Genomic DNA, 14,541 nt, shown 5'->3' with positions numbered 1-14,541 from the left:
GCAATCCCCTAAGAATATCATGGAGTAGAAAGTACCTACCCAAGTGATGTCCCAGCAGCTGTAGTCAGGGTGGTGCATCCCTAACAAAGAGGACTACAGCCAACATGGTGTGCACTAACCTCCACAGCCGGATGTGTCGCTGCATGGCACCTACAGTCTGATGGGAAGTAGTCTTGCCAGTCCTTCACGCCCAGGGCTACACTTCAGGAACATGTTCTGCCTCTGCCTCTGCCTCAGGAAGATGCAATGGAGTTCTACAAAAAGAAATTTACCAGGAATAAGCCAAGATTGATTGATGTGTGTATGTGTTCCCACGTTTGTATATGCACATTTGAGAACCGGAGGGCATCAGATCCCCTGGAATGGACTTGTAAGCCACCATGTGGGTGCTAGGACTGAACCCAAGTCCCCTGCAAGAACTACTAGTACTGAGCCACCTCGCTAGCCCCATTTTTATTTAAATGGTGGGTGGGCTCCATGTGAATAACCTGAGGAAGCCAGGGGCAATGGCTGCTCCAGTGGTGGTAAGCCAGTGCTGGGTGCTGCGTATTGAACTCCAATCCTCGGGAGTTTAAGTAGAGAGGACCAGTCTGCTCATAGACAACTAAGTTAAATACAAGGATTCCAGAGTTGTCAGCATGACCTGCGGTTACTGAAGGGATGGGGCGGACCCGACGTTTCCCTAGAGCTGCTGCAAAGTTGGCTAAGGGACAGAGTAAGCCCACAAAGGGGGCTGAAGAGGGGCCAGAGAGTGAGGGGGAAGTGGAATGGAAACCGCGTGAAACTGCAGAAGCAAACCAGAATGGCTATCCTTTCAGAACACCGGGAGTCCGTTCAGCAGCCAGCCTGCGAGGGAGGGGGCAGGGGTGGGGAGAATAACCACAGGGAGTCTGCAAAAGGAAGATGTAAAGGGAACATTACAGGAACACAAGGGTGTTCCATCTTTAATTAGATAAGACATTTTCTGGCAAAAATCCCTTCCTGCTCAGCATTTTTTTCTCAGATAATAGTGTGTGCCCAAGGTTACATCTGCTTTCAAAAGTTATACACTTGTAGTTTGCCTTGAGTTAGGCAACTATGTAATAACAGTGTAAGGCTAAAGCCAGGTATGGGGGCACCCAGCTTTCATCCCAGCATTCAGGGAGTAGAAGCAGGCAGATCTCTAAGTTCCAGGCCAACCTGACCTACATAGTGACATAGGTCAGCTAAGGGCTACATTATAAAGTCATGTCAGAGAGAGAGAGAGAGTTAAATTGTTAAATTGTTGGGACCTGAGTTAGTTCCCAGCCCCCCCCCGCATGGTGACTCAGAACCATCCTAACTCTATTCCAGGGAATCCAATTCCTTTTTCTGACCTACCTGGGGAACTAGGAACATAAATGGTGCACATACATGTATGCAGGCAAACAAAAACTCAGAACACTGATATACATAAAATAAATCTAGTAATGTGGCCTCCCTTCCCCCAGCCTGGAACCTGCCTGCTCTAGGGTGGAGCTACCGGCTCATTCGTCCTGCCACGCCCACTGCTGGAACCTGACCTTGCTGCCTGAAGGCACACTCATGTTCGTCCTGCTACTGGACCCTGAGTTACTTGGCGGGAAATTGGGTTCCCTCCCCCTTCCTTTATAAACTGAGTGTCTGGAAATATTAAATTGAGTCTTGATCCGAATGTTGTCTTGACTCCATTGTTTCTTCCGCCCTATCTAGTTACCTCTCTTTGCAGGGAACTGCCATTCTCAGTTGAACCGTTCGTGTTGTGGACCGCGGGCGGGCCGCAACAGTTGGCGCCAGAACTGGGACCTGAAGAATGGCAGAGAGATGCTAAGAGAAACGATTGCTGTGTGGAGCTCCACAAGAAAGGAAAGAATCTTCGTATCGGAGGAGGAGCATCGGAGCAACGGACAGGTACACATGCTAGCGCTAGCCTAAAAAATTTCAGTTTTGAAAGTGTTGCGGGGATGCAGTAGGATACGAAGCAAGTTTGAAGCAGTGCTGACCCAACACTGGTTCTACTTGGGGTCAGCAGTTCGTAAATCGGAACTAGATACGGAGACAGGCGGTGTGCCGCAGTTTTTTTTAGAAAACTGCTTAGGTGGAAGAAAGAAGGGTTCTAAAACATGGATCAGGCAATTGTTTTTAGTTTTCAGGAGTTGCTTAAGGAAAAAGGAGTAAGGCTTGAAGTACAATTAGTAAGAAATTTTTTAGATAAGATAGATAGCTGTTGTCCATGGTTCAAAGAAGAAGAAAGGATAGATTGTGGAACCTGGGAAAAAGTTGGTGAGGCCCTGAAGCAAGTTAAAGTTTGAGATTAAGCTTCAGAGGCTGAGTCTCTTAAGATATTTCTAGTTTAGATAATGATTAATGTGGTTCCTATCCTAAATAGTAAAATTTAAGATAAGATATAAAGCAATGCCTCTTTATTAAAGCGTTAAAGCTTGCTTTAATAGGTATTCATAGGTATTAATTGATATCCAAACTTCGTAATATAATAGTAATGCTTCTAATATTGATTTTAACAGTGATAAATTGCTTTAAACGTAGGTTTTGCTTTCCCAAAGTTATAGGTATTATCCTAACCTTGCACAAAAAAAACTTAAAAATTATGGTTAAAACTGCCATTGTTCCATTGACTGCAGCTTGCAGTTTGATTGCAAATTTAAGATTAATGCTCAGATTAAAAAGTATTTTACCTTTGAGTCAATACAGGGCTCTGGGCAGTCCCAGAGCGGCTTGTGGCCCTTTCTTTTGTTTTGCAAACAATGCCTAAAAAAGTTTTTCCCTGTGTTCAAGAAAGTTTCTTTTTAACAGTGTTACAGATCTATTCAGATGTTTAAAATAATGCTTAAATTCAAAGATTTTTGCTTCTAGTAAACTGGTAATCACTAGAAAATTTTGCCTCTATGTATGGCTAATATAGCTTTACATTATGTAAGAAAAATGTTTATTGTTTCTGCTTCTTTACAAGAAGCCAAAAGTTTTAATCTTTCAGTATATATTGTTTCCTAAGTGGAAAGTATTTTATTAACTAATGCTTCTCAAGGGAAGTTTACCTTAAATCCTTGCTCTCACCCAAAAGATTCAGAGACAGTATCCTTTTGTTATTTGGTGTTTTGGTTTGCTGCAAGGGGTTTTGCAGGAAATAAAGAAAGCTTTTATAATTGTTGTTAATTGGTAATTAAAAATTAGTTGTGCCCAAGACAATTCTTTGGCCAGAAAAAACATTATTGTAAAGTCATTTTTCTCATCCTCCCAGCCGATCGTTAGCCCACGTGGGCCCAACTAGCTGCTGTGGGGCGGAGTCTTAAGACACACAGTTGCCCCTATTCCAGCACAAATAATCTGGTTGTGTGCTGTAGATGGTGTTTTAAAATGCTGAACAATCAAACCTTAATTTATATTGATAGTCAATGCTATATCTCTGAGCTCATAATTACTTAAAATTGTTCGTCCCTCAGATACTATTAATTCTCAAATTTACAATTGCTTATACATATTTCTAGTTAATAAATAAATAAATTATGCACGTGTGACTCTTAATAACTTTTCTAGCCTTCTAGTTACAACCGTTCCTTAAGAAAAATAATTGAAAGTGCAATTAGTCACTGCCCCTTTACAGCCAAATATTTAAAATGTTTTGTCCAAAAAGTTATTAATTCAAAAGGTTAGATATTGTAAAATTTTAAACTTTAACCTCTTAAAAGACAAAAGAGAGAAATTGTATCCCCATATATACTATTTAGTGCATTTCCATGCACACTATTTAAAACATACCTTTATTTTCAAAATTTGAGATTAAAATGTCAAATTTAATAAATGCTTTTTAGTATCTTAAAAGGGTCTACTTATTGGCTTATAGATTAATCCTAAAACAGCTACCTTATTAAGAAAGGGAAAAACAGGTTCTCTCCACAGAACTCTATAAAAGCATATTGGTAATTCGTGTGCTGAGCTGACAGGTAAGTTAACTCAGTGTCCTGATTAAAAGGACTAAAAGATTAAATTCATGTTTTAGATCCATCCTTGCTTGTCATTTTTCCAGTTTAGACTAGCTTCTAGCCTTTTAACTTTATGGCAATAGTACATCAGAGACTGTATATTCAGACTTAGTAAAATTAGTCATTTAATAGAGTCATAATGATTTTTCACTCTTCTTCAGTGTGACCAGCCATTCTAACTCAATCTTAGACTGGTCTAATATTCAGTTCAATTATTAGAGATTCCTATATTCTAAATTACCTAGTAAAGTTAATTCAGAGCAAAGGCTCACCTTGCCTTTACCTTATTTGTCCTAAACTTTTTGCAAACTGACATTAAAGGTCAGTCTGCAGCGGAACGCCACTGGCACCCAGTTACTTCTAATTCTTATGCATTGGTAAAATGGAAGGACCCCCTGACTAATAAATGGAAGGGTCCAGATCCAGTCCTAATTTGGGGAAGAGGCTCGGTTTGTGTTTTTTCACGAGATGAAGATGAAGCACGGTGGCTACCAGAGAGATTAATTCGTCAGGTAAACACAGATTCTGTCTCTCCTCGTAAGTATCACCTTGAGGACTAAAATTCCTCTTGAGCTGGGAGTGGAAGCTCTCAAAAAACACTGTTTCCTCTGAGCCAATTCCCCTACAAAAGGCCGGAGATAAACTTTAGCTTTACAATTTGCATCTAAATAAAGTACCTTGACTTCTCCAAACAGAAAATTTACATTACTACACTCTAATTGTTTAGTATTCTTCCTTCTCTCAAGCAGGTCAATCTACATTCTCCGGTTCTCCGCCCCGCCCCTAAGAGCAAACAGGTGGTTCTGCTAATCTCCCTTCCAGGGACATCCCAGCATGTGGCTTTTCAGTCTAAGATAAGATTTAGATTTACCAGGAGAGCTAGGGAAGTAGAAATTTCATATATATTTACAAAGATTAGTTCTTATTTTGATAGATATAGGCTTAGTCCCTTAACTGGCCTCTGGCTTTTCACCCTTGCTGTTACTGCAAGGTGTCCTTAGTTCCTCAGGCTACTGGGAATAACAGAGATGAAGAGAAAAGACCTTCAGCTCCTAGTTTAACCAAAATTAATGGTGTTAATACTGACATAATTCTTGTCTAGGCCTTGCTAAATCTGAGGTTGACAAGTCTCACATAGAGGCCTCGCAATAACTCAGAATTGCGATACTGATTCATAATCATATGAATACGGTATGGGTACCGCTTGGCGCAGGAGATCACTGCGGAGGGAAGGTCCAGTTTGACCGTTTCTGAGTTCCCTGTGCGACACACCTGATTTGAAAGAGGTTGGTATCTGACTCCAGCTAAACACTAAAAATACTTACGGCTCTGCCTCCCCTCCCCAAAAGATACCAAGAGCCACAGATGTGAGTTGTTACGATACTCACGGGAGGAATCAGGTTAATGTCCACCCAAGTCAAGGTTAAAGGCCCACTCATCTACGGATGAGAAAATCTTTTGATCACCTCTGTTAAGCATTGCCTATTTAAACTTAATTAACAGGGGGGAGAGAGATTGGAGACCTTGCTGTTGTAAGAGCAAGCCCTTCACTGCCTCCCACCCAAAAAATAAAAAAGCCAATTGGCCTTGTACTAGGAGCCAGCCAGTCTTAATCGCTTCTCACTGTTTCCCCTGCCTGTCACCCAAAATTGTGGATAATTATCAGTTCAGTGTTATTCTAAAATTGTTTAGCTAAACTCAGCCAGGGTTCCAACGCCCTACTTAAAAGGCAAACAGGTAGCTACCTATTCAGCACTAATTAGCATTATAAAGTCAGAGCCTACAGCCTTAGCCAGATACAGTTTACCATTAGAATAGTTAAGGAATCCCACGGAAATAGGTTTTTTCTTTAGCCCTAGGAACTTAGGCAGAACTATTGAACATAGATAATTTTTCTGCCACAGGCCACCCCTTTTTTATTTTTATTTTTGTTATCTAATGGGGGGAAATGTGGCCTCCCTTCCCCCAGCCTGGAACCTGCCTGCTCTAGGGTGGAGCTACCGGCTCATTCGTCCTGCCACGCCCACTGCTGGAACCTGACCTTGCTGCCTGAAGGCACACTCGTGTTCGTCCTGCTACTGGACCCTGAGTTACTTGGCGGGAAATTGGGTTCCCTCCCCCTTCCTTTATAAACTGAGTGTCTGGAAATATTAAATTGAGTCTTGATCCGAATGTTGTCTTGACTCCATTGTTTCTTCCGCCCTATCTAGTTACCTCTCTTTGCAGGGAACTGCCATTCTCAGTTGAACCGTTCGTGTTGTGGACCGCGGGCGGGCGGCAACATAGTAAGATTTTTTTCCTTTAGAAAAAAAAATATATATATGTATTTATGCACATATGTATGTATGCGCTTGTGTGCGTGCATGGGTGCGTGTGTGTGTGTGTGTGTGTGTGTGTGTGTGGCCAAGCTCTGAAGTGAAGCACACTGGCCCTTCCTGTCTGAAAATCCAGCCTCACCCCAGCCTGTAGGATTTAGAGTAGTTGCGTGGCCTCTGCAGAAAAACCTTTTTTTTTTTTTTAAGATTTATTTATTATTACACATAAGTACACTGTAGCTGTCTTTGAACACACCAGAAGAGGGCATCAGATCTCATTACAGGTGGTTGTGAGCCACCATGTGGTTGCTGGGATTTGAACTCAGGACCTTCAGAAGAACAACAGTCAGTGCTCTTAACCGCTGAGCCGTCTCTCCAGCCCCAGAAATAACTTTTGCTTGCCCACATTCTGTGGATTATTTGGACCGCTTGTGGGAGGACCGATTTCTAGCAAGGTAGAGGTAATTAGAAAGTCCAGACAAATTCTGACTTTGGCTGCAGGTGTTTTAAACAGCAGTGATCTGTGGCCCTAAGGGACCTTTAATGAATAAGATCTTCAGATCACCTCCCATCCTCCGCCCCTGGGGTTCTCCTCTAGACAAGAACACCTTTTAAGTGAATTAGGGTTTACAGCGCCCAGGCACACTTGGAGGAATCTCAAAGTTCCTGAGAACTGACGGACAGTGTATCCTGTTCCTTCTGGCTTGTTCGGGAATTATAGCCAGGGCATTCCAGTCCCGGCTGAATCATCAGAGGTAGACTTTTAGTCACCCTCACTGTTTCAAAAATACACAAAAACAGACGGAGAAGGGATACAGAGAAAGATTCCGGGATTGTGTTGCAAGCGTTCAAAGTCCACAGCTTGAGAGTTCCCCCAACGCTGATCGATCGCTCCCACTCTAACACCCGGAACCCCCAGGTCTTTATCTATGTCACACTCTAAGACCCCCTGGACCGTGCACACCCTGTTCTCCACCATCCCTGAGCTGAGGAGGAGTGGGGAACCCGGCAGCTGCTGAGTAGAGGCGGGGCGGGGCGGGGCGGGGCAGGGCCGTTAGAGGCTCAGTCTCCAACTCAGCCAGAATTTAGCAAAGTTTGCTTCAGCTGCAGCCAGGGCTGTGCAGACGCCAGGGGAGAGCAACAGGATGAACACAAGATCCGACCCAGTGGTCATCGTCTCGGCGGCCCGTACCGCCATAGGTCAGTGTCGCGGAGGCTTCCCACCTGCTACCCTACAGGTGCACAGAGAACCCTGCCAACTGCCTGCTTGCATGCCTGATGGTTCATCTGTCACCCTGTGGTCTGAATTTGGGCAGCCCTGGGCTTGGCAAAACACTGCTTTAAAGTCCCCACCCTCCCCTTAGGTGGTCCTCAGTGTGCTCTTGGTTCAGATTCCTTCCCTCTTCCCCATTCCATTGTAGGCTCCTTCAATGGTGCCCTGTCCACCGTGCCTGTCCACGAAATGGGGACAACTGTCATCAAAGAAGTCCTACAAAGGGCCAAGGTGGCTCCAGAAGAGGTGTCCGAGGTCATATTTGGACATGTCTTGACAGCAGGTAACTCCTCAGTAGCCCAGAACAGATCTGGTTCACTAGAAACAGCATTTCTTTATGTGTGCGCACACACACACCACCACCACACATTGCTTTGCTTGGAGTTCTCTCTGCTAGGATTCTTTCTGTCCCTGCTCCTTCCTCTGGCTGAAGTCACAGCTTCTTTACAAGCCTTTTTCCCTGAGTGATCTTAGACCACGGGGTCTGTATCGCTCTACCCTTGTCCACTTTGTCAGGAGATAGGCTGTTCCTCACTCCAGGGGACTGTCCGGAGGAAGGCAGGAGAGTCTAAGAAGGCTTCATCACACCTCCGATTCCTGCTGCTGGGCTTGGAGACCAGTGACTACTGATCTTGATGATTGGTTTGGGGCCTGGGTGTACAGCTCAGTGGTGAAGTGTGTGGTTAGCATGCATGTGGTCATGAGTTCACCCTCCTGCCCTGCCCTGTGCTCCCTCAGCACACATTTGAATCAACTGTAGAGAAAATTGTTAATATTCAACACCGAGTTCTGCTCTTACTCTGTCTGAGACCATTTGTACGTGTGCCTGTTGAATATTCTGTATTTTTTTAAAATGGGTGTTTTGTCTGCATATATGTCTATATACCACTTGCCTGCCTGGTGCTAGCAGAAGCTGGAAGAAGGCATTGTCTTATAGATGGTTGTCGTTGTGAGCTGCCGTGTGGGTGATGGGAATCGCCACCCCCGGCCCCCAGAGAAGCCAGTGTTCCTAACCACTGAGCCATCTCTTCAAGCCCCTGAACATTTGGAAAGTTTCTTTTTTCTTTATTCAAGACAGTTTCTCTGTGTAGCCCTGACTGTCTTGGAACTCACTCTGTAGACCAGGCTGGCCTCAAACTCAAAAATCTGCCTGCCTCTGTCTCCCAAGTGCTGGGATTAAAGGCGTTTGCCACCACTGCCCAGCAGAAAGGTTCTTATTTCAGAATTTACAACCCCCAACATACTTTTATTTCAATGTATATTAAATTTTAAGTATATGTTGGATAGGTGTAATTGAAGTTATATATATATATATATATATATATATATATGTGTGTGTGTGTGTGTGTATATATACATATATGATACATATAATCAGCTGGAACCCAGTTCTGTGTAGAAATTTCATTTAGTATAGACTTTACATATATAAGCTGAAGGTTATACAAAATATTTATGATTTTGTACTTGAACTAAATAGTGTGCATCCATGTAAAGGGGCTAGGTGGCCTTTCACAGTGACCTAACCCTGTTATACATATGCATTTTGATTCCTGCCTGACAGGAACTCTACAGTGGCATCATCTCAGCATCCAGAAAGTTCCACGTTGCCCAGCCTGGAGGTGCATGGCTATAGCCCCAGCACTCTAGAGTCTGAGAACTGAGCCTTATGAAATTGAGGCCAGTCTGAGCTACTAGCCAGCCTCTTTGTCAAAAAAGAAAAGAAGGGAAGGAAGGAGGGAGGGAGAGGCTGGCGTTGACACTATAGAGAGCTTTCCCAGCATGCACAGAGCTTGAGTTTAATCCTCTGCACTAAGAAAAAGGAAGTTTTGTATTCTGGGTCATTGCTGATTTTGAGAATATGAGTGCTTACTTGACCTGTAGTTTCTTGTGTTGTTTTAGGTCTTGGAGTTTGTTTTTGATATTTTTCTTGTTAAAAATTTTAAATTTATTTATTTATGTATTTATTTATTTTTGAGGGATGCTACAGTGCATGTATGGGGGTTGAAGGACAACTTGTAGGAGTTGATTCTGTCCCCTCCCTCCACCCTCCACACACACACACATAATACAGGTCCCAGGAATTGAATTTAGGTCATCAGGCTCAGTGTCAAATGCCTTTCTCACCCAGAGAGCTGTCTCTCCAGTATTTGATTTTGTTGTTGTTGTTGACATAGAATCCAAAGTTTATGTGTAGCTAGGATAATGACCTTACATTTTAAAGTTCTTGATGTTTCTGCCTCCACTGCCCAAGTGCTGGGGTTTTGGGCATTCGCCATCATACCTGGCGTTCTCATCTTTTCTGATCCACTTTGTCCTCATGGTGCTTAAAGTCTGGGTTGATCCACACCTCTTTCTCATGGCCATCCAAGGTCTGACTGTGATACCATCAGCTGTCTGTAGTCCACCACTGCCCTCCTCCCCTCTTCCCAGACCAGTGACTCAGAACTTTTCCATGTGTCAAAAGACATCCCATCATTTGGCAATCTAAGAGTCATCTGGTACTAGTTTTTTGGTTTGTTTGTTTGTTTGTTTGTTTTGTTGTTGGTTTTTCGAGACAGGGTTTCTCTGTGTAGCCCTGGCTGTCAAGGAACTCACTTTGTAGACCAGGCTGGCTTCGAACTCAGAAATCCGCCTGCCTCCGCCTCCCGAGTGCTGGGATTAAAGGCGTGCGCCACCACCGACCAGCCTCCTGTTTCTTTTTCTTTCTTTCTTTCTTTCTTTCTTTCTTTCTTTCTTTCTTTCTTTCTTTTGCTTTGTTTTTGTTTTTGTTTTGTTTTTTTCGAGACAGGGTTTCTCTGTGTAGCCCTGGCTATCCTGGAACTCACTTTGTAGACCAGGCTGGCCTCGAACTCATAAATCTGCCTGTCTCTGCCTCCCAATAGCATCCATCTCCTTTCTTATTTCACTTAAGCATTTGTTTGTGTTCTTGAATATAATTATAATGATTTCCTATGTCTGGAGTGTCATCTAACTCACTATCACTATATACCTTGTTTTATGAAGTACAACAAACTCAAGCTTATCCCTGACTAGCTTACAAATGAATGAGACTCGGACTATGGTTATTTTACTCGGCTTTGACGATTACTTGGGGGCAGGGGGTAATCTCTAATCTACTCTTCTTTTTTTCTGTTTTTTGGTTTTTGGTGGGTTTTGTTTTGTTTTTTGGGTTTTTTTTTTTTTTTTTGTGGTTTTTTGGTTTTTTGAGACAGGGTTTCTCTGTATAGCCCTGGCTGTCCTGGAACTCACTCTAGACCAGGCTGGCCTCGATCTCAGAAATCCACCTTCCTCTCCCTCCCAAGTGCTGGGATAAAAGATGTGCGCCATCACTGCCCGGCTAATCTACTCTTCTAACTGCTGGCCAGGCTACTTCCCCAGCCCTGAGCCCCAGATACTTGCTGTTTCTTGTGACCATGTCCATCTTCCCTCATGGCAGCTTCCTCCTCCCCTCCCCTCCCCTCCCCTCCCCTCCCCTCTCCTCTCCTTCCCCCCCTTCTCCTCCTGGTTTCTCTGACCAGGTTGCTCCAAACCCACCCACCTCTAATCCCTCCAGTAATTGGCTGTAGCCAATTTTATTTAACCAGTAGTTTTAAATCAAGGAACGTGTTTGGCAGCACAAGCTTGTAAATGTAAGAAATCGCTGGTAAGTATAGAATTGAGCATTACACTCCACAGCAACACTCCAAACCTCAGCAAGGGGTTGGCTTTTGGAGGGCTATGTCTATGTCCTGTATTGGTGATTTAGGCATCTGGCATTGTTTACTTACCTTTTTTTTTTCTTTTTAAAAATCAGCTCTAGTCTTTCAGTTGAAGTATTTGCAGTGTTCGAGGGGGATTTGGAGGTCCAGGTGTTGAGTGTGTAGTTCAGAAAACAATGTCTCAGTCCAGAAGCTCCGGATGCTAGCCAAAAGATGCTTTATGTATTCCCTGGGAAGGCAACAACTGTTCGTTAGGATCATTAAGCAATTATTATACTAGCCCATTAGTAACAGTGGCACTTTGACGTCAATAACATGGAAAGCAAACGACCAGGGATAGCATGGGATGTACTGGATTCCAGTTAATAAGATTAGGAGGGGGGAGGGAAGTAGGGTGGGTAAGGATAAAGGACACGAGTTAAATGAACCTGGAGAGGCGAGCATGCGTAGGATGACGTAAGCATTCAGGTGGACTTTGAGAAGGCAGAGTGGGTAAGGATTAAGCCTTAAATTGACTTTGGAAAGAGAGGGGGAAAAAAACCTAGTAGTTAAGAGGGGAAAGTGGAGACTGTTATACTCCACAGATGTCTGTAAAAGCTACAGACGGTTATAATTAGGAAGTATAAAAGAGAAGAGGGAAGGGATGAGATGGGAGAAAGGGCATAGGACTAGGAGGGGTGGTGCATCCTCAGAGTGGAGTAGAGCAAACTGGGTGAAGAAACCCAACAACATAGGCTGGAGAGATGGCTCAGCGGTTAAGCGCACTGACTGCTCTTCCAGAGGTCCTGAGTTCAATTCCCAGCAACCACAGGATGGCTCACAACCATCTGTAATGAGATCTGATGCCTTCTTCTGGTGTGTCAGAAGACAGCTACGGTGTACTCATATAAATAAAAATAAATTAATTAAAAACAAAAGAAATCTAACAACAGGCCAAAGACCTAACAGCCATATACAGAACAAACAAAACCATCATTAGACATGCAAGAATAAAATTAGAGACAAAGAATACTGGCACAGCTGGGCTGAGATGAAAGATGAACAAGTCTGAGAACATACAGAGCAGGGTTATGTGGTCAGCATGACACTGCTGAGTCAAGCTATTTTCTGTGTCAATGACTGGAAGGCATGGAACAAAATGGCTTCAGCTGTGCTAAAGGAGCAGGCCTCAGGAGAGATGAAGACGATCTTACGGTTCTGTGTTACGGTATCAGAAACACTGTTTATGGAGGAGGACGCTTCTCTCTGAAAAAAACCTATAAATTGTAATGTAAATATCTGAGGTGCAGCCCCCAAAGAGGTCTCGGCCCACAACTTGAGAACCACAGACTTTGAGGCTTCTGTGTTCCTTGTTCCAGGTTGTGGGCAGAATCCTACTCGACAAGCCAGTGTGGGTGCAGGGATCCCCTATTCGGTTCCAGCATGGAGCTGCCAGATGATCTGTGGCTCGGGCCTAAAAGCCGTGTGTCTTGCAGCCCAGTCCATAGCCATGGGCGACTCCACCATTGTGGTAGCTGGAGGCATGGAGAATATGAGCAAGGTAAGTGCAGAGGTGCTGCTCACCTAGAGGGCAGGTCCTGCTGAGGAACCCACAGAAAATGACTCAGCCTGACCCCTGACTGAATGCCCACAGCTCTCCAGGTTGGATAAGAAATCCCATGTGAAGAACCGTCTATCAGCCAGGCAGCTGGAGGAGAATGTAATTTCTCTAAGCTGTTGTTCTAGCAGCATACAGTGCTTTCTGAAATGAACCCACAAGATCATTTGGTTGCTATTCCTGCTTATCATGTAGCTGAGGTTAGCCCAAGACTTGCTATGTAGCCTAGGCTAGCCTTAAATGCTTGCCTCTCCTGCTCTGCATCTAGAGTGCTAAGAATATCTTTGGATATTTTCCAACTCATCTAAACTTTTTAAGTTGTCTTCCTTAAAAATCTTAAAATTTTGAGAAGCTCCTTTTCGTTGTACCCAGAGAGTTAATAAGCATGCCAGGTACAGCACATTCATTTTGAGAACACAAGAAAGGGAAAAGATAATACACAGGCAATAACTTCTGAGGGTGTCATTCTTAGGAAGTTGACACCAAGGTCATTAAGACCCTGAGTCCTCCAGGTTGATAATCCAGCTCTCTACTCATTATCAACAAATGAAAATTCGATGATGCAATGAAGGTCATGACTATCCTGGTGAGGTTCCCAGATTTTCCACTTGAGATGCTGTCATGTTATCTCTTCCCGTGGTGAGTTGTTTCCCATCATGCACTACACTAATTCTCCACTTCTTAAAAAAAAAAAAATTACAGGTGGGGTGTGGTAGGGCACAACATTTATTACCCCTTTTACTGGGGGACGGCACATGCACCCATACTTACGGAGGTCAGAGAATGACATCCTGGAGAAGACTCTCTCCATCTCACCAGATGGGGATTGAACTCAGGTCATCAGGCTGGGGGCAAATGCCTGTGTGTACTGACCCATCTCACCAGCACTACCTGCTTACATTTCTTTTCCCTGTGTGTGTGTGTGTGTGTGTGTGTGTGTCTGTTTGGTGTTCGAGGCAAGGTTTTTCTGTAGAGCTTTGGCTGTCCTGGAACTCCCTTTTAAACTCAGAGATCTGCCTGTCTCTGCAGTGCTATGATCAAAGGTGGGTGTCACCTATGCCCCTAGTTTAAGCAGGGTCCTTTGTATCTTGGACTACCCTGGAATTCCACATGCATAGCTCCACATGCATGGCTGGCTTTGTTTTGTGGAGAGACAATGGGACATGAGCTCTGCTGTTTGGAAGTCCCTAGTTCATTCTGTTATTGAACTTCTAGAGAGACTGGCCCACAGCTTAAAATTATTAGGGCAACTGAACTCGAACAAATCAGCTAGGATCCTTTGAACTGGGAGCTTCCTGTTCCTAGACTCAGCTCATTAATTCAGGGTACAGCTCATCCCTACAAAGTGTTCTTCTAATTGTGACCTGGAGCCAGAGCCCAGAATAATCCAGAACATGATCTGCACACAAAGCACAAAGAGCTTCTGGTGGTGTAGGTTTTTGCTCTCTTGTTGGATTCTTATATCTCTATTCCCCTTCCAACCTTTGTGTAGCAGCATCCCTCCAGCCCCCTACTGCTAGGTGGGAGAGAGAGAAGGCCAGGGGATAGGAGACATAGACTTCTTTTGACTGCTTCCTGCTGTCCAGGGGCATTGAGTTCCTTAGGGCAAGTCCACTTTTATCTTCAGGATACGTCCCTTCATCTCTCATATATCTCC

General features: G+C 44.0%; 1 protein-coding gene and 1 long non-coding RNA gene across 2 annotated transcripts in view; one reads left to right on the top strand and one right to left on the bottom strand.

The window, feature by feature from the left end:
* Positions 1–124: 124 nt before the first annotated feature.
* LOC147000561 (uncharacterized) lies at positions 125–11,593 on the bottom strand. Its single transcript, XR_015045865.1, has 3 exons — positions 11,357–11,593; positions 1,715–1,803; positions 125–254 (listed from the first exon to the last, which is right to left on the bottom strand). It is a non-coding gene; the product is annotated as an uncharacterized LOC147000561 (long non-coding RNA).
* The window catches only part of LOC110283775 (acetyl-CoA acetyltransferase, cytosolic-like), a 15,370-nt gene continuing 8,030 nt past the window's right edge, over positions 7,202–14,541 (top strand). The window contains exons 1-3 of the mRNA XM_085832787.1: positions 7,202–7,513; positions 7,735–7,869; positions 12,646–12,827. Coding sequence (XP_085688913.1) covers positions 7,459–7,513; positions 7,735–7,869; positions 12,646–12,827 — 372 coding nt within the window. The 5' untranslated portion in view covers positions 7,202–7,458. The remainder of the gene's footprint in view (positions 7,514–7,734; positions 7,870–12,645; positions 12,828–14,541) is intronic.

Source organism: Mus caroli, unplaced genomic scaffold (assembly GCF_978045245.1).
Source record: "Mus caroli unplaced genomic scaffold, Mus_caroli_1 scaffold_18, whole genome shotgun sequence".
Taxonomy (NCBI): domain Eukaryota; kingdom Metazoa; phylum Chordata; class Mammalia; order Rodentia; family Muridae; genus Mus; species Mus caroli.
This window is presented reverse-complemented; position numbering and strand designations above follow the sequence as displayed.